The sequence below is a fragment of the Ranitomeya imitator genome, chromosome 4 (genome assembly GCF_032444005.1).
Source record: "Ranitomeya imitator isolate aRanImi1 chromosome 4, aRanImi1.pri, whole genome shotgun sequence".
Lineage (NCBI taxonomy): Eukaryota > Metazoa > Chordata > Amphibia > Anura > Dendrobatidae > Ranitomeya > Ranitomeya imitator.
The window spans coordinates 712,104,441-712,128,870 of NC_091285.1; the positions used below are offsets into that span (position 1 = coordinate 712,104,441).

Consider the following 24,430-nt stretch of genomic DNA (forward strand, 5'->3'; position numbering starts at 1 on the left):
GTTAGTGGGGTTCAGCACCGCCAGCTGTTCCCCCGCTGTGTAGCCGGCATCGTGTCCAGCACAAGCCACGCTGGCACAACCGACCAAAAGCTGCCACCAGTGCAGGCTTCGGCCTACACTTTGCTCCTCTCCTCCTCCTCCTGCTGACCCTGGGCTCTAACACCGCTAGTTTTTGCCCGGACATGCAATCTGCACAGAGAAAAACACCAGTCAATGTGTCAGTGGGGTTCAGCAACGCCAGCTGTTCCCCTGCTGTGTAGCTTGCAACGTGACCTGCAAACGCCACGCAGGCACATGAACTGAAATTGAAGGGAGCCTGCCCCCCACCCACAGGTGTTTCTATGTATAACAGCCACCTTGTACAGCAGTACTGCTGCATTTGTACAAGGTGGCTGACTTTTTCTCCTTGCCCACGTGGAACTCAACACGTAGAAAATGTTTCTCATTAGAGACCATTACAATGTCCCTGAGGTGTGACTTTCCTTTGTAATGACACGCAGCACCACCCTTGTTAGCGCTGCCCGTCTTTTTACATCATTGGTTAGCTGGCTGCGCCTGTGCATCTCCCCTGCTCGAAACAACGCCCCTCGGTGTCTTATTTTTTTGGACAGCGAGGGTGTGATTGATGGGCATGTGCAGTGCATATGTTTGCCTGTGTTCACTCATCTCCTTCCGCCTTCTTCAGACTGGGTGTCCTCATGGCCTCGGCAGGCGATAAGGGATCAGATGAGGCCGTCCAGTCTGAAGCAGGTGTAAGGACATGTGTGAGCGGCAAACATATTTACTGCACCAGGGCACGAATCCCAGCACCGCAGTGTGATTTTTTAAAAACACACTGTGGGTCTGGGATTCATGTCCATCGCTAACCGCAACGGCCAACATGAAATGAGGTCATAAGACAGGAAGCGCTCACAGCGCATGGCCAAAGGATCACAAGAGCGCAGACTCCTGTACAGCAACTAACAACGCTCAGGAAGCTGCGCCCATGCAAAAAGGTGTTGTTTTCGACACCTGTGCTGCTTTTCTTTAAAAAGACAAGTCACGCCTCCACTACTGTTAAACAGTATAATGGGCTAAATAGTCTACGTGTTGCATTCAGCTTGTGCAAGTAGACAAATTAATAGAGCAACCTTTTACTTGTGCAGCATTAATGCTGCAGAAGGAGTGGCTCTTGTTCTTTGTAACACCTGAGGGGGGGTTAAAGGTAACCTTTGAAATTGGTTCAACTAGGCTTCGGCCTACACTCTGCTCCTCTCCTCCTCCTGCTGACCCTGGGCTCTAACAACGCTAGTTTTTGCCCGGAAATGCTAGCTGCACAGAGAAAAACACCAGCCAATGTGTTAGTGGGGTTCAGCAACGCCAGCTGTTCCCCCGCTGTGTAGCCGGCATCGTGTCCAGCACAAGCCACGCTGGCACAACCGACCAAAAGCTGCCACCAGTGCAGGCTTCGGCCTACACTTTGCTCCTCTCCTCCTCCTCCTGCTGACCCTGGGCTCAAACACCGCTAGTTTTTGCCCGGAAATGCTAGCTGCACAGAGAAAAACACCAGCCAATGTGTTAGTGGGGTTCAGCAACGCCAGCTGTTCCCCCGCTGTGTAGCCGGCATCGTGTCCAGCACAAGCCACGCTGGCACAACCGACCAAAAGCTGCCACCAGTGCAGGCTTCGGCCTACACTTTGCTCCTCTCCTCCTCCTCCTGCTGACCCTGGGCTCAAACACCGCTAGTTTTTGCCCGGAAATGCTAGCTGCACAGAGAAAAACACCAGCCAATGTGTTAGTGGGGTTCAGCACCGCCAGCTGTTCCCCTGCTGTGCAGCTTGCAACGTGACCTGCAAACGCCACGCAGGCACATGAACTGAAATTGAAGGGAGCCTGGCCCCCACCCCCAGGTGTTTCTATGTATAACAGCCACCTTGTACAGCAGTACTGCTGCATTTGTACAAGGTGGCTGATGTTTTCTCCTTGCCCACGTGGAACTCAACACGTACAAAATGTGTCTCTTTGAGACCATTCCACTGTCCCTGAGGTGTGACTTTCCTTTCTAATGATACGCAGCACCCCCCTTGGTAGCGCTTCCCGTCTTCTGACATCATTGGTTGGCTACTTGCGCCTGTTCGTCCGCCCTGCCTGAATAAAATGCTCCTCGTTGTCTTAATTATTTTGACTGCGAGGGTGTGATTGATGGGCACGAGCAGTGCATATCTTCGCCTGTCTTAACTCATCTCCTTCAGCCTTCTTCAGACTGTGCAGCCTCATGGCCGCGGCATGCGAGAAGGGATCAGCAGAGGCCGCCCAGTCTGAAGCAGGTGTAAGGACGTGTGTGAGCGGCCAAAATATTTACTGCTCAAGGCCACGAATCCCAGCACCGCAGTGTGGCTTTATGAAAAGACACTGTGGGTCTGGGATTTATGGCCATCGTTAACCGCACCGGCCAACATGAAATGATGTCATAAGATGGGCAGCGCTAACAGGGCATTGCCAAGGGATAACACAAGAGCGCAGACTCCTGTACAGCAAATAACAACGCTCAGGAAGCTGCTCCAAGCACCAAGGCGTTATTTTGGACACCTGTGCTGCGTCTCATCAAAAAACCAAGTCACGCATCCACTACAGTTTGACTGTAGAATGGGGTAAATTGTGTATGTCTTTCATTCAGCGTGTGCAAGTAGACAAATTAATAGAGCAACCTTTCACTTGTGCAGCATTAATACTGCACAAGGTGTGTCTCTTGTACTTTGTAACACCTGAGGGGGGGGTTAAAGGTTTCCTTTGAAATTGGTTCAACTAAGCTTCGGCCTACACTCTGCTCCTCTCCTCCTCCTCCTGCTTCAACACGGGCTCTAACATCGCTAGTTTTTGCCCGCAAGTGCTAGCTGCACAGAGAAAAACACACGCCATTGTGTTAGTGGGGTTCAGCAACGCCAGCTGTTCCCCCAGTGTGTAGCCGGCAAAGTGTCCTGCAAACGCAACGCAGACACAAAGCTGCCTCCAGTGCAGGCTTCGGCCTACACTCATCTCCCCCTGCTTACCCTTTGCTCCAACACCGCTAGTTGGGGCTCTAGGAAGACAATCTTTAATAGGCAAGGCAACGCATCCGTGTTCCAGCACCGCCAGCTGGTTCTCGGCAGTGTTCTTGTCACAGGTACTCCCTCGTGCCAAGCCTGGTTTCAGCACCGTCAGCTGTTTCCGGGTTGTGTCAACTTCACTGAGACGCCTATGCTTGCCCCGTCGTGGTGCGGTCGAGTTAGCCAACTCCAGGGTGCCTCCAGTTTAGGAGCTTCCTATGTGGGCTGCGTGAACTGGTAGTCAAGGCTGGTTCTGTAGTGCCAGTAGGCCCAGCTCCCCCTGTAGGACTGTTGGGGTTCGGTAACTGCGGCTGCCTCGCGGCCTAGCTGTTCTCTCCTCTCCTGTGGGCCTTGGGGTCCACCACCTGGTTCCAGCACCGTCAGCTGGTTCCGGGCCGAGCCTTTGGCTTAGGTGCCTCCTCCTGGGTATCCGAGTTCCGCCAACGCCAGGCGGTCCTTGGTAGTGCTTTTAAGCGCGGGCACCTACAGCTTAGTAACCGGGTTCCAGCACCGTCAGCTGGTCCTCGGTCGTGCCATTGGCTCTTGCACACTGGGGCAACGCATCCGGGTTCCAGCACCGCCAGCTGGTTCTCGGCAGTGTTTTTGTCACAGGTACTCCCTCGTGCCAAGCCTGGTTTCAGCACCGTCAGCTGTTTCCGGGTTGTGTCAAGCTCACTGAGACACCTATGCTTGCCTCGTCGTGGTGCGGTCGGGTTAGCCAACTCCAGGGTGCCTCCAGTTTAGGAGCTTCCTATGTGGGCTGCGTGAACTGGTAGTCAAGGCTGGTTCTGTAGTGCCAGTAGGCCCAGCTCCCCCTGTAGGACTGTTGGGGTTCGGTAACTGCGGCTGCCTCGCGGCCTAGCTGTTCTCTCCTCTCCTGTGGACCTTCGGGTCCACCACCTGGTTCCAGCACCGTCAGCTGGTTCCGGGCCGAGCCTTTGGCTTAGGTGCCTCCTCCTGGGTATCCGAGTTCCGCCAACGCCAGGCGGTCCTTGGTAGTGCTTTTAAGCGCGGGCACCTACAGCTTAGTAACCGGGTTCCAGCACCGTCAGCTGGTCCTCGGTCGTGCCATTGGCTCTTGCACACTGGGGCAACGCATCCGGGTTCCAGCACCGCCAGCTCGTTCTCGGCAGTGTTTTTGTCACAGGTACTCCCTCGTGCCAAGCCTGGTTTCAGCACCGTCAGCTGTTTCCGGGTTGTGTCAAGCTCACTGAGACACCTATGCTTGCCTCGTCGTGGTGCGGTCGGGTTAGCCAACTCCAGGGTGCCTCCAGTTTAGGAGCTTCCTATGTGGGCTGCGTGAACTGGTAGTCAAGGCTGGTTCTGTAGTGCCAGTAGGCCCAGCTCCCCCTGTAGGACTGTTGGGGTTCGGTAACTGCGGCTGCCTCGCGGCCTAGCTGTTCTCTCCTCTCCTGTGGACCTTCGGGTCCACCACCTGGTTCCAGCACCGTCAGCTGGTTCCGGGCCGAGCCTTTGGCTTAGGTGCCTCCTCCTGGGTATCCGAGTTCCGCCAACGCCAGGCGGTCCTTGGTAGTGCTTTTAAGCGCGGGCACCTACAGCTTAGTAACCGGGTTCCAGCACCGTCAGCTGGTCCTCGGTCGTGCCATTGGCTCTTGCACACTGGGGCAACGCATCCGGGTTCCAGCACCGCCAGCTGGTTCTCGGCAGTGTTTTTGTCACAGGTACTCCCTCGTGCCAAGCCTGGTTTCAGCACCGTCAGCTGTTTCCGGGTTGTGTCAAGCTCACTGAGACACCTATGCTTGCCTCGTCGTGGTGCGGTCGGGTTAGCCAACTCCAGGGTGCCTCCAGTTTAGGAGCTTCCTATGTGGGCTGCGTGAACTGGTAGTCAAGGCTGGTTCTGTAGTGCCAGTAGGCCCAGCTCCCCCTGTAGGACTGTTGGGGTTCGGTAACTGCGGCTGCCTCGCGGCCTAGCTGTTCTCTCCTCTCCTGTGGACCTTCGGGTCCACCACCTGGTTCCAGCACCGTCAGCTGGTTCCGGGCCGAGCCTTTGGCTTAGGTGCCTCCTCCTGGGTATCCGAGTTCCGCCAACGCCAGGCGGTCCTTGGTAGTGCTTTTAAGCGCGGGCACCTACAGCTTAGTAACCGGGTTCCAGCACCGTCAGCTGGTCCTCGGTCGTGCCATTGGCTCTTGCACACTGGGGCAACGCATCCGGGTTCCAGCACCGCCAGCTGGTTCTCGGCAGTGTTTTTGTCACAGGTACTCCCTCGTGCCAAGCCTGGTTTCAGCACCGTCAGCTGTTTCCGGGTTGTGTCAAGCTCACTGAGACACCTATGCTTGCCTCGTCGTGGTGCGGTCGGGTTAGCCAACTCCAGGGTGCCTCCAGTTTAGGAGCTTCCTATGTGGGCTGCGTGAACTGGTAGTCAAGGCTGGTTCTGTAGTGCCAGTAGGCCCAGCTCCCCCTGTAGGACTGTTGGGGTTCGGTAACTGCGGCTGCCTCGCGGCCTAGCTGTTCTCTCCTCTCCTGTGGGCCTTGGGGTCCACCACCTGGTTCCAGCACCGTCAGCTGGTTCCGGGCCGAGCCTTTGGCTTAGGTGCCTCCTCCTGGGTATCCGAGTTCCGCCAACGCCAGGCGGTCCTTGGTAGTGCTTTTAAGCGCGGGCACCTACAGCTTAGTAACCGGGTTCCAGCACCGTCAGCTGGTCCTCGGTCGTGCCATTGGCTCTTGCACACTGGGGCAACGCATCCGGGTTCCAGCACCGCCAGCTGGTTCTCGGCAGTGTTTTTGTCACAGGTACTCCCTCGTGCCAAGCCTGGTTTCAGCACCGTCAGCTGTTTCCGGGTTGTGTCAAGCTCACTGAGACACCTATGCTTGCCTCGTCGTGGTGCGGTCGGGTTAGCCAACTCCAGGGTGCCTCCAGTTTAGGAGCTTCCTATGTGGGCTGCGTGAACTGGTAGTCAAGGCTGGTTCTGTAGTGCCAGTAGGCCCAGCTCCCCCTGTAGGACTGTTGGGGTTCGGTAACTGCGGCTGCCTCGCGGCCTAGCTGTTCTCTCCTCTCCTGTGGGCCTTGGGGTCCACCACCTGGTTCCAGCACCGTCAGCTGGTTCCGGGCCGAGCCTTTGGCTTAGGTGCCTCCTCCTGGGTATCCGAGTTCCGCCAACGCCAGGCGGTCCTTGGTAGTGCTTTTAAGCGCGGGCACCTACAGCTTAGTAACCGGGTTCCAGCACCGTCAGCTGGTCCTCGGTCGTGCCATTGGCTCTTGCACACTGGGGCAACGCATCCGGGTTCCAGCACCGCCAGCTGGTTCTCGGCAGTGTTTTTGTCACAGGTACTCCCTCGTGCCAAGCCTGGTTTCAGCACCGTCAGCTGTTTCCGGGTTGTGTCAAGCTCACTGAGACACCTATGCTTGCCTCGTCGTGGTGCGGTCGGGTTAGCCAACTCCAGGGTGCCTCCAGTTTAGGAGCTTCCTATGTGGGCTGCGTGAACTGGTAGTCAAGGCTGGTTCTGTAGTGCCAGTAGGCCCAGCTCCCCCTGTAGGACTGTTGGGGTTCGGTAACTGCGGCTGCCTCGCGGCCTAGCTGTTCTCTCCTCTCCTGTGGGCCTTGGGGTCCACCACCTGGTTCCAGCACCGTCAGCTGGTTCCGGGCCGAGCCTTTGGCTTAGGTGCCTCCTCCTGGGTATCCGAGTTCCGCCAACGCCAGGCGGTCCTTGGTAGTGCTTTTAAGCGCGGGCACCTACAGCTTAGTAACCGGGTTCCAGCACCGTCAGCTGGTCCTCGGTCGTGCCATTGGCTCTTGCACACTGGGGCAACGCATCCGGGTTCCAGCACCGCCAGCTGGTTCTCGGCAGTGTTTTTGTCACAGGTACTCCCTCGTGCCAAGCCTGGTTTCAGCACCGTCAGCTGTTTCCGGGTTGTGTCAAGCTCACTGAGACACCTATGCTTGCCTCGTCGTGGTGCGGTCGGGTTAGCCAACTCCAGGGTGCCTCCAGTTTAGGAGCTTCCTATGTGGGCTGCGTGAACTGGTAGTCAAGGCTGGTTCTGTAGTGCCAGTAGGCCCAGCTCCCCCTGTAGGACTGTTGGGGTTCGTTAACTGCGGCTGCCTCGCGGCCTAGCTGTTCTCTCCTCTCCTGTGGGCCTTGGGGTCCACCACCTGGTTCCAGCACCGTCAGCTGGTTCCGGGCCGAGCCTTTGGCTTAGGTGCCTCCTCCTGGGTATCCGAGTTCCGCCAACGCCAGGCGGTCCTTGGTAGTGCTTTTAAGCGCGGGCACCTACAGCTTAGTAACCGGGTTCCAGCACCGTCAGCTGGTCCTCGGTCGTGCCATTGGCTCTTGCACACTGGGGCAACGCATCCGGGTTCCAGCACCGCCAGCTGGTTCTCGGCAGTGTTCTTGTCACAGGTACTCCCTCGTGCCAAGCCTGGTTTCAGCACCGTCAGCTGTTTCCGGGTTGTGTCAACTTCACTGAGACGCCTATGCTTGCCCCGTCGTGGTGCGGTCGAGTTAGCCAACTCCAGGGTGCCTCCAGTTTAGGAGCTTCCTATGTGGGCTGCGTGAACTGGTAGTCAAGGCTGGTTATGTAGTGCCAGTAGGCCCAGCTCCCCCTGTAGGACTGTTGGGGTTCGGTAACTGCGGCTGCCTCGCGGCCTAGCTGTTCTCTCCTCTCCTGTGGGCCTTCGGGTCCACCACCTGGTTCCAGCACCGTCAGCTGGTTCTCGGCAGTGTCTTTTGCTCTTGTACCTTCTGCTCCCCATCCTGGTTCCAGTACCGTCAGCTGGTTCCGGGCAGAGCCTTTGGCTTAGGTGCCTCCTTCTGGGTATCCAAGTTCCACCAACGTCAGGTGGTCCTTGGTAGTGCTTTCAGGCACGGGTACCTCCTGCTTAGTAACCGGGTTCCAGTAACGTCAGCTGGTCCTCGGTAGTTCCATTGGCTCTTGGACCTTCGGCTACCCATCCGGGTTCCAGTACCGTCAGCTGGTTCTCGGCAGTGTCTTTTGCTCTTGTACCTTCTGCTCCCCATCCTGGTTCCAGTAACGTCAGCTGGTTCCGGGCAGAGCCTTTGGCTTAGGTGCCTCCTTCTGGGTATCCGAGTTCCGTCAACGTCAGGCGGTCCTTGGTAGTGCTTTTTAGCACGGGTACCTCCTGCTTAGTAACCGGGTTCCAGTAACGTCAGCTGGTCCTCGGTAGTTCCATAGGCTCTTGAACCTTCGGGTAGCCATCCGAGTTCCAGTTCCATCAGCTGGTTCTTGGCATTTTCTCAGCCTTCTTGTACCTTCTGCTACATTTCCAAGTTGAAGACCCTAACGTCGACGACCCGGAAGACCACCACGATGACGACGACACGGAAGACCACCCCGATGACGACGACGACGACGGCGGAGACGACGACGGCGGAGATGACGACACTGGAGACGACGACCCTGGAGACGACAACATGGAAGACCGAGAAGCAGAAGAACAAGAGGCTGCAGAACAAAGAGCAGAAGAACATTAAGCATAAGACTTAATATCAGAGCAAAAGATATTATCTAAATTATATGCAGAAGAAGACTAAGCAGTGTATGGGGGTGAGTCCGTTCCTCCTCGTGGTGCCCCTGGATAAAGCCTGATGCTGCAGGCCAAACTGAACGCGGACAAATGTAACTTTTGTGACTGGCAGAACGGAAGGTGTAATCTTCAAACTTTTATAGATAACAACTACGGGAATGCCTGTCACAAATGAGAATATGATGAAGAAGTAGAATAGGAAGAATAATAACAGTGGAATAAAAAGAATATGTAGAATAAGAAGAATAATAATAGTTGAATAAAATGAATATGAAGAATGTAATAAAAAAAAAAAAATAGGTAGAAGATGAAGAAGATGAATAAGGTGAAGAAGTTGATGTCAAAGATGCTGATGATGATGAAGATGAAAGTGTGGGAAAAGAAAAAAAAAAAGAAAAAAAAGAAGGGGAAGGGCGTGGAATAGTGAAACATCAATATCTGACAAAATAAAAAAAAAATTTACATAGTCAATATCTTTGTCACTCCGAACGTCTTAAAAAAAAACAAAAAACATGCTATTCTATTTGATTGGGATAAACCTCTATGACTTTAATGTCTCCGCCACCTCCCCAAATACATCCGGCATTATTCTTAGTTGTTTTCCTTCATGTAGAATGAACCTACAAGGAAAGAAAGGGTTTATTTTAATTCCGATATTTTGGTCCCATTGACTTGCATTGGGATCGGGTATCGGTATCGGCGATATCCGATATTTTTTGAATATCGGCCGATCCAAACCGATACCGATACTTTCCGATATCGGAAGGTATCGCTCAACACTAATGGTGACCATTACCGTCATCACAGGTTGCTCCATGGAGTAGGACATCTTCTCCCGTGGTCTTCACAATGTGCCAGGAGGCCCAACACTGAGTAAGTCTCAAATGGCACAATGTGAGCAAAGAAAAGAAAAAAAGAAAAACACCCCATGTGGGAATCAAAAACGACAAACAAAAATCCAGTTATGGATTCTGCTCACCTGAGGTATTTATGCTGGGCAGGCACAGCACTGTAAGAAGCTATAGTATTTCCACCAAGGCGAGGAATCGATCATTGTTTCAAATGTCTAAACATGGAGCTGAAGGATTGAACCAGACATAAAAATTGTTCAATGGTGTCGTCTGGGCAGTTCCATGGTAAAAAAGCAATCAGGGCTAAGAATATTCTCTCTTGACCATGACTGTCACAGTGGCATGACTTCATGATGGACATAGCCCAAGGTCTAGTCAGTGTCTCGGGTGCCGCATGTCTTGAATTTATGCTGCTTGTTGTGACATCAGAGGCTTACTTGGGGCAAGAATCCCGCAACTGAGTGAAGATTGGAAATAAGACATCGGTTGGCACGCTGTGGCAGAGGGATATGCTGGTAATGAGCTCACAATATTGCTAAATTCATGTCAAGCGAATTGCAGGGATTGTGATTTTTGGAGAATTCATTTTTTTTACAAAAATTCTAGGCAATATAAATTTGCCTCTAACAAATTCTCTCATCACCATCTTAGACCTGATGTTAGGTGTCGAGTTCCCGCCGCTGCACAGGGGGAATCTTGAACGATGCCTGCTGAGGTCTCCGATTCTCCTCACAGTGGAGCATGCTCAGTGGAGACATCGGTCCCAGCGTCTAGCTCAGGCCGATACTGGATGACTGATTACTACTGCTCTTCCAGGCTCAGCCATTGTAACCAGCACTGTTCAGCAGCAAACAGGTCTTTCTGGGACTAAGTCCTGCTTTTCCCATACTGAGCATGCCCACGGGATGAACACCCATTGGAGGTTGTGGGTCACATGCTTAGGTCCTGATGCGGTTCCTATTGGACCACTAGGAAGGTCTTTGCTGCAGCTATAAAAGGTTCACATGGCTGCATGGCAATGCACTAGTATCAACCTATGTCATGAGCTTTGCTGCTTTAGTGGTCATGTCTGAATGAGGTCAGGGTTGGCTGAAATAAGCCCCTAGAATACCAGCACCTCCGGTGAAGAGTTTTGTGTGTTTGAATTCAGGAGAGGAGTTGTTTGTGTGCTTTGCTGACTGCATGACCACTGGTTGCACTCTGCTCAGTTAGGTAGGTGTGATCCTCTGTGAGGTTAACAGGGCACAGCGTGTTAGGTGTCGAGTTTCCACCTCTGCACAGGTGGAATCTCAAACCATCTCCGCTGCGGTCTCCCATTCTTCTCCAGCCGCGGTGGAGTCTGCTCAGCGGAGACCTCGGTCCCAGCGTTTAGCTCAGGCTAATACTGGACGACTGGTTACTATTGCCCTTCCAGGCTCTGTTCTTGCAGCCAGCAATGTTCAGCAGCGAGCAGGTCTTTCTGGGACTAAGTCCAGATTTTCCCTTTCTGAGCATGCCCACGGGATGACCTCCCATTGGAGTTCGGGGGTCACATGCTTAGATACTGCAGCTAATCCCATTGGTCCTCTAGGAAGGTCCTAAAGGTGTTCTTCTTCTGTGGCAGACTCCCATTGGTCCTTCTCGGAAGGTCTTGTACTTGCTGCAGCTATAAAAGGTTTGCACGGCCATGCACTAGTATACAATTGTTATCGTGTGTGTGTTGATGAGTGCAAGTCGTTCCTTAAAAAACCCATCCCTTGTGTATGACTGTTCGCGTAAGGTGTATGGCTGCAATCTAGCACCCGGCTGAACTCACAGCTTTAACACACGAAACAGCGTCTAACTGCTGTGACCGCCAGTGCAGCGCCGTGCGCTATTAGTGCGCTTACCTTACCCAAGTCTGGGTGGTTAGTGGCATCCGCTAGTGGTGCACAGCATGCACTTCTGTGCATAATAGTTACCTCTGATACCCCAATTGTGGTGTCGATCGCAAGAGGTCTACACTAACTCTAATCCTGTGTCCTGGGATAGAGTTCTGTGGTTCCTTGCTTGCGCTCTCTGTGCGGTACCGTGACCCTGTGACTTAACAGGGATCACTTTCTTCATACAGGGTGAAGTTAACCCATGTGTGTATCCTCATTGTACCGCCATATAGTCCGTCATTACTTAGCAGCAGGTTCCATCTCTGCACGGTGGACCCCGGGCTGCGAACGCACCTTATTATATCTATTTAATTATTTGGTGCGTTCCGCTAGCCCTAACACAGCGTTTTCCTACCTATGCGATTCTGTGACGTAACAGAGTTTGCTTATACTGCCATATAGTGCCGCCAATTGTAGCTGCAAGTTACTCTCCTGCACAGTGGACCCCGGGTTGCAAACGCACCTATTATTACTTATATATATACTCGGCGCGTTCCGCCAACCCTAACACCTGATGTTTTCCTGACTGTAGTCAAATCAAATCTGTCCTGGCTAGATATTTAGATATTTAGATATTTGGGGATTATTCAGGGGGAACATGACCTTTATATCCAATCAGTATAGTCTACACATTGAGGAACATTTCACTGGTGATGAAGACGTGGCTTGAACATAATTTGGTCATTTTAGTGCTAACACACAGATGATGTGAAACCTGGATGATAAAGAAACAAGACGGAAGAAGATCGACACATTAGAAATGTTGGGCTGGAGAACAATGTTATAAATACCATGGATGGCAAGAAGAACAAATAAAATAATCATGGAACAATCAAACCAGAAAAGGCACACAAAGGAAGAATCACTGAGCAACAATTTGCCTACTTTGCAAACATCACGCAGAAAGTGCAATCACTGGAGAAGGACATCATAGAGGGAACGATAGAAGAGACAAGTTGCAGAGGAAGAACAGCAACCTGATGGTTGGAGAAGACCCTGGTGGACCTTTCTAATCTTGCAAATGATCGATCTTACCACAGATCTTTCATCCACCATGTCTCGAGATTGAGCTGAAGGCTGTAAAAAAAATGTCTACACCTCCTTGAGTTGGTTAATAGTGTTGAGTGATACCGTCCGATACTTGAAAGTATTGGTATCGGATACTATCGGCCGATACCCGAAAAGTATTGGATATCGCCGATACCGATACCCGATACCAATACAAGTCAATGGGACACCAAGTGTCGGAAGGTATCCTGATGGTTCCCAGGGTCTGAAGGAGAGGAAACTCTCCTTCAGGCCCTGGGATACATATTAATGTGTAAAATGTGTTGAGCATTCCGATACCGCAAGTATCGGGTATCGGCCGATACTTGCGGTATCGGAATTCCGATACCGAGTTTCGATACTTTTGTGGTATCGGGAATCGGTATCGGATCCATATTAATGTGTAAAATAAAGAATTAAAATAAAAAATATTGATATGCTCACCTCTCCGGAGGCCCCTGGACATCACCGCTGGTAACCGGCAGCCTTCTTCGCTTAAAATGAGCGCGTTTAGGGCCTTCCATGACGTCACGGCTTCTGATTGGTCGCGTGCCGCTCATGTGACCGCCACGCGACCAATCACAAGCCGTGATGTCATTCTCAGGTCCTAAATTCCTAGAATGAGGAGTTTAGGAGTTTAGGTCCTGAGAATATTTTTTATTTTAATTCTTTATTTTACACATTAATATGGATCCGATACCGATTCCCGATACCACAAAAGTATCGAAACTCGGTATCGGAATTCCGATACCGCAAGTATCGGCCGATACCCGATACTTGCGGTATCGGAATGCTCAACACTATTGGTTAACAGTGAAGAAGAGCAGATGCTGGAGACTCGGCACCTTAGTTTAGTCAACTGGTATTGGACTCCTGAACTGTTATTTTGCTTTCCACAACCTCAGGTCGAACACAGTCTCGCTTTTGACAGTACTCACTGACCCAGCACTAACTTCTTCTCTCCAACATGCTGACAACTGACGGGATCCTGAATCCAGGTTCTTTTTTGGACTAGAATTTACTCATTTTGCATTGACAAAAAGGAAAGAAAAAAAAAAAAAATCCAATGAGACGACATGGTCGTTTATGCCATGTGGTTTATACCATCAGAAGTGGGGAGATGGAGGCACATGACGCATAACCACATGGGATTGACATGTAGTCTGTTACCATGGAGAGACATAGATCAGCACATGAGCTGTATACAATAAATGGCAGTCACTTTTTAATTTAAATAATTTTTTAATTTGCTTTCTTTTGATGTTTAGTATATCAGAGACTATATAGTTAATTTTTGACTTCTCTCTCTTGTTTTCCTAATATCATTTTTTTTTTTATTTCTCCTACGTGGGTAAATTAGAAATATTCCCCAGACTTTCCTCCCTGGGCATTTGTGCATCATCTTGGGTATGGGACAGAGTCTTCTGAGTCTACATATACAGCAGATCGGCAGAGCTCCAGTCTATGGCAGTGCGTAGATGCCGTCACTGTGGCCCGTTGACTCGTTTTGATTTTGCAGGAAATCATTTTTTTTGTTTAGTAAATTTATGTTTGTTTTTACTTTTTAGCAACTTATCAAACAAAAAGAAAATAACAAACATCTGAAAAAGGGAAAAAGTTAACTTCAAAGGTGAGCGCAAACACAAAAAAAATCACAAAAAAACTCAATTTCATCAATAATAATAAAACATTTTACTACACATTGGTAGCAGATTTCTCAATAAAAATAACGAATTCTTGTTTTATATTCTCATGCAAAAATCAAACAACTTCTCCTAATAATAATAATAATAATAATAATAATAATAATAATATATTGCCCTGTTGTATTGTATCCTAATGTAATTTCCTTTTTATGTGTCATCTGATTTATTTCTTTTTATTTATTTTCTTGAGGAATGTTTTACTTTTTTTTAAACACTACGGACAATTATTTCATTTTTTTTTTGCCAACTATTTATTAAAATGTTTTTTTTTTCCAAAGCGTAAAATCTATCTACGATCTAACATTTATCTTCCTTCTTATCACATCATTCTTTGTTTTGATGTTGCCTCCCGTTGCAGCAATAAATGCACTTGGGGAAGAATTTTTCATCTGTTCAAGGGTGACAACCATACAATCTGTATCTTGTAGAAAACTTGGCAATCAAGTAAATGTTGTAAGCAGACAATTTTATTTTGTCCAGACAATCCAGTATTAAAGAAACGTTTTGGTCCTACAATGAGCTTCATCAGTCAGACAGATGGCGCACTCAGTTTTCCATTCTGGACATGATTTCAAACGTCAGAAAGTTTTATCTGCAACTATATAATAAAAACCTACAGGATTTGCCCAAAGCCACTTAGTCAAGGGTAAACCAAGTACACTGAGCCACTTAGTCAAGGGTAAACCAAGTACACTGCGCCACTTAGTCAAGGGTAAACCAAGTACACTGAGCCACTTAGTCAAGGGTAAACCAAGTACACTGAGCCACTTAGTCAAGGGTAAACCAAGTACACTGAGCCACTTAGTCAAGGGTAAACCAAGTACACTGAGCCACTTAGTCAAGGGTAAACCAAGTACACTGAGCCACTTAGTCAAGGGCAAACCAAGTACACTGAGCCACTTAGTCAAGGGTAAACCAAGTACAGTGGTTGTAGTGAAATATACAATTACTAAATCTGTAGAGAAAGTCTACACTGACCATGAATAATTCAATGGCACAACTTTATTATTAACATATAAAAGCATATAAAACATGTGCATGAGTCAGACTTATTAAATCCCCTAAAGAAAATGAGTGCTTATATTTACGTCAATCCAATGATTCAAAATATCTAAATTATTGGCTCCAAAATGCAGCAATTGATAAAGTGTTATAGGACAAATTAAAAGAGATATATGGTAGTAGAATAGGGGAAAGATGACTTCCCTAAATATAGTAAGTGTTTCTAATACATGAATTCCATTCTACAATATCACAAACCCTGATGAAGCCACGGAGAAACAGACGGCAGACGCAAACATCTGGGGTGATGTGGTTTGCTTTATCCAGTCTTAGGTTTCGTCATCTGATATCAAATTGGAGGTTGGAGAAAACCATAAATGACCATGTGTATGAAGTCAGCTGAAGCATGATTTGTTTTTTAGGTAATTGATTCTTATGGAACACACCGAGTCGTCATCTTTGTAATTACACTATATATTTGTATCTAGGTCATGAGTGGAATCAACAGGACGAGTATAAGAGAATTCTTTCTTCTTGGCTTCAACCATTTTCCGAGTTTGACTCCCTTCCTCTTCACGCTGTTCCTAATTGTCTACATATTGACCATGGTTGGAAATGTTTTGGTCGTCATCCTGATATCGATCAGTCATCGTCTTAAAACCCCTATGTATCTATTCCTCAGAAACCTTTCGATCTGTGAAGTCCTTTCTACTACAGATATTGTGCCCAAAATGCTCCAGGTCCTTCTACAAGGAGGAAGCACCATTTCATTTACTGACTGTATGACCCAACTCTACATGTTTGCAGCTGCAGGGATAGCAGAATGTCTTCTTCTCACCTCAATGTCCTATGATCGGTACTTGGCCATCTGCAAGCCTTTGCACTATTCCTCCATCATGAATTTCAAGCAGCATCTGTACTTGGTCATCTTCTCTTGGCTGTACGGTCTAGTCCTACCTGCAATTACCATAAGTTTCATCTATAGTTTTGACTTCTGTGGCTCCAATGCCCTTGACCACTTCTTCTGTGATCTTGCTCCAATCCTTGAGCTATCTTGCTCCGACACCTCGACTGTGGAATTTGAAGTCTTTGCTCAAACTATTCCTGTCTTCATCTTTACCTTTATCTACATTGTAGGAACGTACTTCAATATTTTTCTGGCCATCATGAGGATCCCCTCCGAAACTGGGCGCCAAAAGGCTTTCTCTACCTGTAGCTCCCACCTGACTGTAGTGTGCACCTACTACAGTACGATGATCATTTTATATGTTACCCCGAACAGGCGGCAGTCAATAACAGTCAACAAGATGCTTTCCTTGTTGTACAGTGTGGTGACCCCATTACTAAATCCAGTCATCTATAGTCTGAGGAATCAAGAAATCCGGAAATCACTTTCATCACTTTTTAAAAGGAAAGTATAAAACAACTTTGTCTTGAAATTACCAAGACAAAAGATAAAACTAAATTTTCTTGTTTATTTTTCTTACGTTACAAAGAGAGAAAAACACCAACGCATCCAAGCTAGTGTGAACAGGAGCCATCCAAGAAAATTGTATAACTTGAAAAACGAAAAAGGTCTCACCATTATTTACCAAGAATGATTACTGTAGAACATTGAAACTACATTACTGCCGTAGAAAATGAGAAAAAGGGAAATAAAGCGATATATAATGTATATATGAAATATTCATCTGCAAAATTGTTATGGAAAATGCAATAAAAAAGAAGGTACTTAGCGCATAGATTGCCCATTATATGTGATTACAAGTAGTTAGCTGGTCCATTCCTGGCCCATAAAGTGTAGGCTTTTTGCCCAGGAGAGGGGACATATCAGGACAGGGACCTGACTTTTGAAGGACGCCTTGATTTGGCAGTTGGGCCCACATATATTGGCCTATCCATGCGCTAAGTACCTTCTTTTTTATTGCATTTTTCATAGCAATTTTGCAGAAGAATACAGGGGATATTGACTACTCTCAGTAACAGATTTAAAAGCTAATCACTGACTGAAGCAGGAACGGCTTTGTATGAGGCTAAAATCTCGATGAGAAAAAGCCTAACTCTGCTACAAAGGTGAGGTTGGAGAAGGCATTTTCCGGTAACAGGTCATTAGCACTGAAACAAGACACAAGGTAGTTGTACTGCACCAGCAAGGTCTTTCTCAGGCCAATATTTCACAGCTGCTGCAATTTGAAGATGAGCTTTCCAAGTTCTCTTAATGAGGCATCGACTAATGGGACCATACAAGCAGTGGTAGGCCAGAAAGTTTAATGAAGCAGATGAAAGACACATCAAGCTTACTTCCTTTAGAAATGAGACGATTTAAAGCAGTGACATCAACTCAGACCTGCTACTAACCTACTGTTTGGAGAAATCTGGACAGAATTGGACTTCATGGAAGAATTGTGGTTAGGTATAGTGTTGAGCATTCCGATACCGCAAGTATCGGGTATCGGCCGATACTTGCGGTATCGGAATTCCGATACCGAGATCCGATATTTTTGTGATATCGGGTATCGGTATCGGAAGTGTAAAATAAAGAATTAAAATAAAAAATATTGTTATATTCACCTCTCCGGCGGCCCCTGGACATCAGCGGGAGGATCCGGCGTCCGGCACGGCTTCTTTCTTCAAAATGCGCGCCTTCAGGACCTGTGGAATGACGTCCCGGCTTCTGATTGGTCGCGTGCCGCCCATGTGACCGCCACGCGACCAATCAGAAGCCGCGACGTCATTCCTCAGCTAAAGTCCTAGAATGAGCGCCTTCTAGGACCTGAGGAATGACGTCGCGGCTTCTGATTGGTCGCGTGGCGGTCACATGGGCGGCACGCGACCAATCAGAAGCCGGGACGTCATTCCACAGGTCCTGAAGGCGCGCATTTTGAAGAAAGAAGCCGTGCCGGACGCCGGATCCTCCCGCTGATGTCCAGGGGCCGCCGGAGAGGTGAATATAACAATATTTTTTATTTTAATTCTTTATTTTACACTTTAATATGGATCCCAGGGCCTGAAGGAGAGTTTCCTCTCCTTCAGACCCTGGGATCCATGAGGATACATTCCGATACTTGATGTCCCATTGACTTGTATTGGTATCGGATATCGGTATCGGCGATATCCGATATTTTTCGGGTATCGGCCGATACTATCCGATACCGATACTTTCAAGTATCGGACGGTATCGCTCAACACTAGTTAGGTAGAAAGCCATAGCTTGGACATGAAAACAAAATCAAATAACGCAACTATATATGAAAACTTTGGAATAGGGTTGAGCGAAATGGGTCGGCCAGATTCAGAAGTCGCCGACTTTTGGCAAAGTCGGGTTTCATGAAACCCGACCCGACTCCTGTGTGGGGTCGGCCATGAGGTCGGCGATCTTCTGATCTGGAATCGGAATTCCGATACCGAGTTCCGATATGTTTAAGATATCGGGAATCGGTATCGGAATTCATATTTAAGTGTAAAATAAAGAATAAAAATAAAAAAATATTGATCTACTCACCCTCAGACGCGCCCTGGTTCTCACCGGCAGCCTTCCTTCCTAAGAATGAGCGCCTGAAGGGCCTTCGATGACTTCGCGGCTTGTGATTGGTCGCGTGAGCGGTCACATGGGCGGTCACGCGACCAATCACAAGCCGCGACGTCATCTAAGGTCCTTCAGGCGCTAATTCTTAGGAAGGAAGTGTCCGAGGGCGCGTCCGAGGGTGAGTATATTCCTAATAGCTATATACTCACCCTCGGACGCGCCCTGGTTCTAACCCGCAGCCTTTCTTCCTAAGAATCAGCGCCTGAAGGACCTTAGAGGACGTTGCGGCTTGTGATTGGTCGCGTGACGCCCATGTGACCACTCATGCGACCAATCACAAGCCGCGACGTCATCGAAGGTCCTTCAGGCGCTCATTCTTAGGAAGGAAGGCTGCCGGTGAGAACCAGGGCGCGTCTGAGGGTAAGTATATCAATATTTTTTTTTTTATTCTTTATTTTACACTTAAATATGGATCCCAGGGCCTGAAGGAGAGTTTCCTCTCCTTCAGACCCTGGGAACCATTAGAAACCCAATGCACGGCCGACCCCGACCCCGACTTTTCTATAGGATCGGCCGATTTCACTCGACCCGACTTTTGAAAAAGTCGGGTTTCGTGAAACCCGACCCGATCCTATAAAAAGAAAAGTCGCTCAACCCTACATTGGAAGCAGGGTGCTGGAAAATCGTTGCTGGTGTTCTGTCAAAATATAAAATATTTGTCTATAACTGAGGGTAGTTTGCTTGCTGATGAGCTGGAGAGTAGCATAATGAGTGCATTTAGGTAACAACCGAAGAATGGCAAAGGCTCCTTGCAAGTTTAAGGCTTAATTTCAGCAAATTAAATCGTAGATTTGGCCAAGATTAATGGTGTTCACAATGTTGAGAAATACAAGCAGATACTTTTCCATCATGCAATACCGTTAGGGAGATGTCGGATTGTCTCCAGATTTATGCTGCAACTGGACAACATCCCCGAATATACAGCCATTGTCATTAAAGCAAACCTGTCACCAGAAAAAATGCTCTTAACCTGCAGATATGAGGGTAATCTGGAGGTAAATAGTGATAGTAACCTGACAGACGCCTGCACTTAGCCAAAACACTACGCAGAGAAAATAAACTTGATTTTCCCGAGAAGTGTTCCAGTTTCAATCATAGGGGCGGCACCAGTGGAGATTCAGTTACTGTTCTGTAACCTCGCCCCCGGGACTGACTGACACCGGCTCTGCATTAGGGCCAGCTTTCAGTCATTGTCGGGGGCGAGGTATAATCAGAGCAGTAACTGAGCCCACACTGGTGCCGCCCCCATGATTGAAACCGGAAGGCTTCTGGGGAAAATCAAGTTTACTAACTCTCTGCTTTGTTAGCTAAGTGCAGGCATCGGTCATGTTAGTAAAGCTATTAACCTGTAGATTAACCTTGTATCTGCATGTTTATAGCCTTTTTTACGATGACAGGTTCACTTTAAGAAAAAGCAAGACGTCCTATAGGTGATGATCTGGTCCTCACAGAGCCCTGATCCCACATCATCCCATCTGTCTGGGTCATAAAGAGACAGAAAGATCCGCACAAGCCTCATACATAGAAGATATGGGGAAAGTTCTCCAAGATGTTTGGAGCAACCTCCCCACCAAATTACTTCAGAAACTGCCTGCAAGTGTCAAGAATTGATTCATTTTTTAAGGCAAATGGAGGTCACAACAGACGTTGACAGAGTTTACTTTTCTCTTTTGTTCTATCACGTTAACTTTATGTGTACAGATTCCTGCAGCCAATCAGGGAGTAGAAACAATCCACAATGTCCGGACACAAGGGGTTGTGTCATTGGCTGAAGAATTCACATGTCCATCTCCATACAAAGAGCAGACATGTTGTTTTGGCACCATTTTGTTAGTGTAACAGCGCCGAGAGTCTTCTCCTGCGGCTGCTACTTGATAGAAAGTTATCTACATGGTTGATTGGATGCGGAGGATCCTGTGTGGCTGTGAAATCGATCTTCCAGCATATCAATACTTTTTGCTCATTGTGTGGTTCAGAGGCAATTTTGCCTTCAACATTCAAGATGTATGCGTTATCAGTATGAGGACTTCCTCCCATGAAGATTTTGTATCGACCAAGAATGATTTGGGACTTTTTTATTTACTGTTATGCATGCAAACAGGAGGCTAAACTTTACAGGGATACAGTGGGGCAAAAAAGTATTTAGTCAGTCAGCAATAGTGCTAGTTCCACCACTTAAAAAGATGGGAGGCGTCTGTAATTTACATCATAGGTAGACCTCAACTATGGGAGACAAACTGAGAAAAAAAAATCCAGAAAATCACATTGTCTGTTTTTTTTATCATTTTTTTTGCATTTTATGGTGGAAAATGAGTATTTGGTCAGAAACAAACAATCAAGATTTCTGGCTCTCACAGACCTGTAACTTCTTCTTTAAGAGTCTCCTCTTTCCTCCACTCATTACCTGTAGTAATGGCACCTGTTTAAACTTGTTATCAGTATAAAAAGACACCTGTGCACACCCTCAAACAGTCTGACTCCAAACTCCACTATGGTGAAGACCAAAGAGCTGTCAAAGGACACCAGAAACAAAATTGTAGCCCTGCACCAGGCTGGGAAGACTGAATCTGCAATAGCCAACCAGCTTGGAGTGAAGAAATCAACAGTGGGAGCAATAATTAGAAAATGGAAGACATACAAGACCACTGATAATCTCCCTCGATCTGGGGCTCCACGCAAAATCCCACCCCGTGGGGTCAGAATGATCACAAGAACGGTGAGCAAAAATCCCAGAGCCACGCGGGGGGACCTAGTGAATGAACTGCAGAGAGCTGGGACCAATCTAACAAGGCCTACCATAAGTAACACACTACGCCACCATGGACTCAGATCCTGCAGTGCCAGACGTGTCCCACTGCTTAAGCCAGTACATGTCCGGGCCCGTCTGAAGTTTGCTAGAGAGCATTTTGATGATCCAGAGGAGTTTTGGGAGAATGTCCTATGGTCTGATGAAACCAAACTGGAACTGTTTGGTAGAAACACAACTTATCGCGTTTGGAGGAAAAATAATACTGAGTTGCATCCATCAAACACCATACCTACTGTAAAGCATGGTGGTGGAAACATCATGCTTTGGGGCTGTTTCTCTGCAAAGGGGCCAGGACGACTGATCCGGGTACATGAAAGAATGAATGGGGCCATGTATCGTGAGATTTTGAGTGCAAACCTCCTTCCATCAGCAAGGGCATTGAAGATGAAACGTGGCTGGGTCTTTCAACATGACAATGATCCAAAGCACACCGCCAGGGCAACGAAGGAGTGGCTTCGTAAGAAGCATTTCAAGGTCCTGGAGTGGCCTAGCCAGTCTCCAGATCTCAACCCTATAGAAAACCTTTGGAGGGAGTTGAAAGTCCGTGTTGCCAAGCGAAAAGCCAAAAACATCACTGCTCTAGAGGAGATCTGCATGGAGGAATGGGCCAACATACCAACAACAGTGTGTGGCAACCTTGTGAAGACTTACAGAAAACATTTGACCTCTGTCATTGCCAACAAAGGATATATTACAAAGTATTGAGATGAAATTTTGTTTCTGACCAAATACTTATTTTCCACCATAATATGCAAATAAAATGTTAAAAAAACAGACAATGTGATTTTCTGGATTTTTTTTTCTCAGTTTGTCTCCCATAGTTGAGGTCTACCTATGATGTAAATTACAGACGCCTCTCATCTTTTTAAGTGGTGGAACTTGCACTATTGCTGACTGACTAAATACTTTTTTGCCCCACTGTATGTATAAGTCAGGCTTACTCAGCTGTGCTCGTGCACGCTGTTGGTGCGGCGGCTCCTCCTCCTGCCGCGGCATCTCTATGGCCCTCTGCATTTGCGCGGTGAATTCACATTCCCGCGCATGCGCGGTTGAGCTTGATGCTGGCGGCCACTGCAGGATCTGCCGCTCGCAGTGCGCACGCGCCACATAGGCTGGAGTGATTGGCCGGATCACAACATGTGACCGGCTCCATAATGACCACCAATGGGATATAAAGGTCCTTGCTGGGCTAAAGAGTTATCCCCTTGATAAAGCTAAATACCAACAGGCGAAACGTGCATTGGGGCGCTCTTGGATGCAATTTGGTGCCACCTCCCCCACAGATCTTATACTGGTAAGCGCTGCTCTTGATATGCCTTTGTAGGTGAAGACCACTTGGTCATGACAAGTATATATTCTACCTAGAGCATATCGTTATATACCTCAGATGTTCTGTGTACCACTGGGGGGGTAGGTGGCGCTGGTGATCTTGCACATCATCCTTTTCTATTTTATCTTTTGTATTATATTTATGTCACTGGATTTCTTTATAATAAAGTATCTTTTTTAACCCCAAACACTCAATTTTTCTCCAATTTTTCTATGTTTATATATGGAGTGGGGGAATATTTTCCCTCGCTTGGAGGCTTGGTTTTTGCGTAATTTCACGCACGGTATAGTTACAATGTGGTTGTCTGGTATTCTGATTAAGACCACCAGATATGTATATAGTCGCCTTCGATAGCTCCACATCTACAACAACTATTGTTTGAAGTCTGGTGCCATCTTTCCCATCGGGCTAAGTATGCCCGCTTCAGAGGTACATCTATTTTGAGTAGGGATTAGTAGATTATTGAGAGGGTTTTAGATGGGGGCTTCGAACTGGCGCATAAAACCTCATATGGAGTTAGAGTTCTGTTTAAGTCAGCTGAATGGTTTCGTAGGCCAAGAATGCGTGAAAGTTTACCATGTTGGAGAAATGTGAGACCCGATAACCCAGGGATCTTGCGCTGTTCCTGTAATGAGAGGAGCGCCCCATCTTCAAATAATTGCTCCATCAGAATATGTGTGGTGCGTTGAGGGAGAGAATCTATTAGGTCGGTGACTTTAGTTAATGGGGAGAAGGTACCAACCAAGTCATTGCCCAGTTTCTTCCAGATTTTGCAACGAAGCAGAAGAAGAAAAAACAGGATCATGGGGTGCATTAAAAGAGGTCTGGATACACATGATGAGAGCATTATACTGCCTCTGTACAAATCCCTAGTTAGACCGCACATGGAGTACTGTGTCCAGTTTTGGGCACCGGTGCTCAGGAAGGATATAATGGAACTAGAGAGAGTACAAAGGAGGGCAACAAAATTAATAAAGGGGATGGGAGAACTACAATACCCAGATAGATTAGCGAAATTAGGATTATTTAGTCTAGAAAAAAGACGACTGAGGGGCGATCTAATAACCATGTATAAGTATATAAGGGGACAATACAAATATCTCGCTGAGGATCTGTTTATACCAAGGAAGGTGACGGGCACAAGGGGGCATTCTTTGCGTCTGGAGGAGAGAAGGTTTTTCCACCAACATAGAAGAGGATTCTTTACTGTTAGGGCAGTGAGAATCTGGAATTGCTTGCCTGAGGAGGTGGTGATGGCGAACTCAGTCGAGGGGTTCAAGAGAGGCCTGGATGTCTTCCTGGAGCAGAACAATATTGTATCATACAATTATTAGGTTCTGTAGAAGGACGTAGATCTGGGTATTTATTTATTATGATGGAATATAGGCTGAACTGGATGGACAAATGTCTTTTTTCGGCCTTACTAACTATGTTACTATGTTACTATGTTACTATATGCGGCACTCACCCTTTTGTAGCTGTGTAATCGTGCTCTTTATTGGAAAAAATATGTTAATACATCCATTAGGATACGGGGATGGAAGGGACTGGACCCGTCGAAGCACACACTGTGCGAAACGGCCGTCGTCCACGCTCCATCCCCGCACCCTCCTGTATACCTGATGTCCTAA

At 47.8% G+C, this 24,430-nt stretch overlaps 1 protein-coding gene across 1 annotated transcript; it reads left to right on the forward strand.

Moving 5' to 3' along the window:
• The first annotated feature begins 15,565 nt into the window (after positions 1 to 15,565).
• Positions 15,566 to 16,495, forward strand: LOC138674877 (olfactory receptor 10A3-like). The gene has a single exon (XM_069762699.1). It carries the CDS (start codon positions 15,566 to 15,568, stop codon positions 16,493 to 16,495), a length of 930 nt encoding a protein of 309 aa, XP_069618800.1.
• The last annotated feature ends 7,935 nt before the right edge of the window (positions 16,496 to 24,430 follow it).

What these genes read in the sequence shown, in the direction of transcription:
- LOC138674877 (XM_069762699.1), top strand. Translation starts at nt 15,566, where the DNA reads ATGAGTGGAATCAACAGGACGAGTATAAGAGAATTCTTTCTTCTTGGC.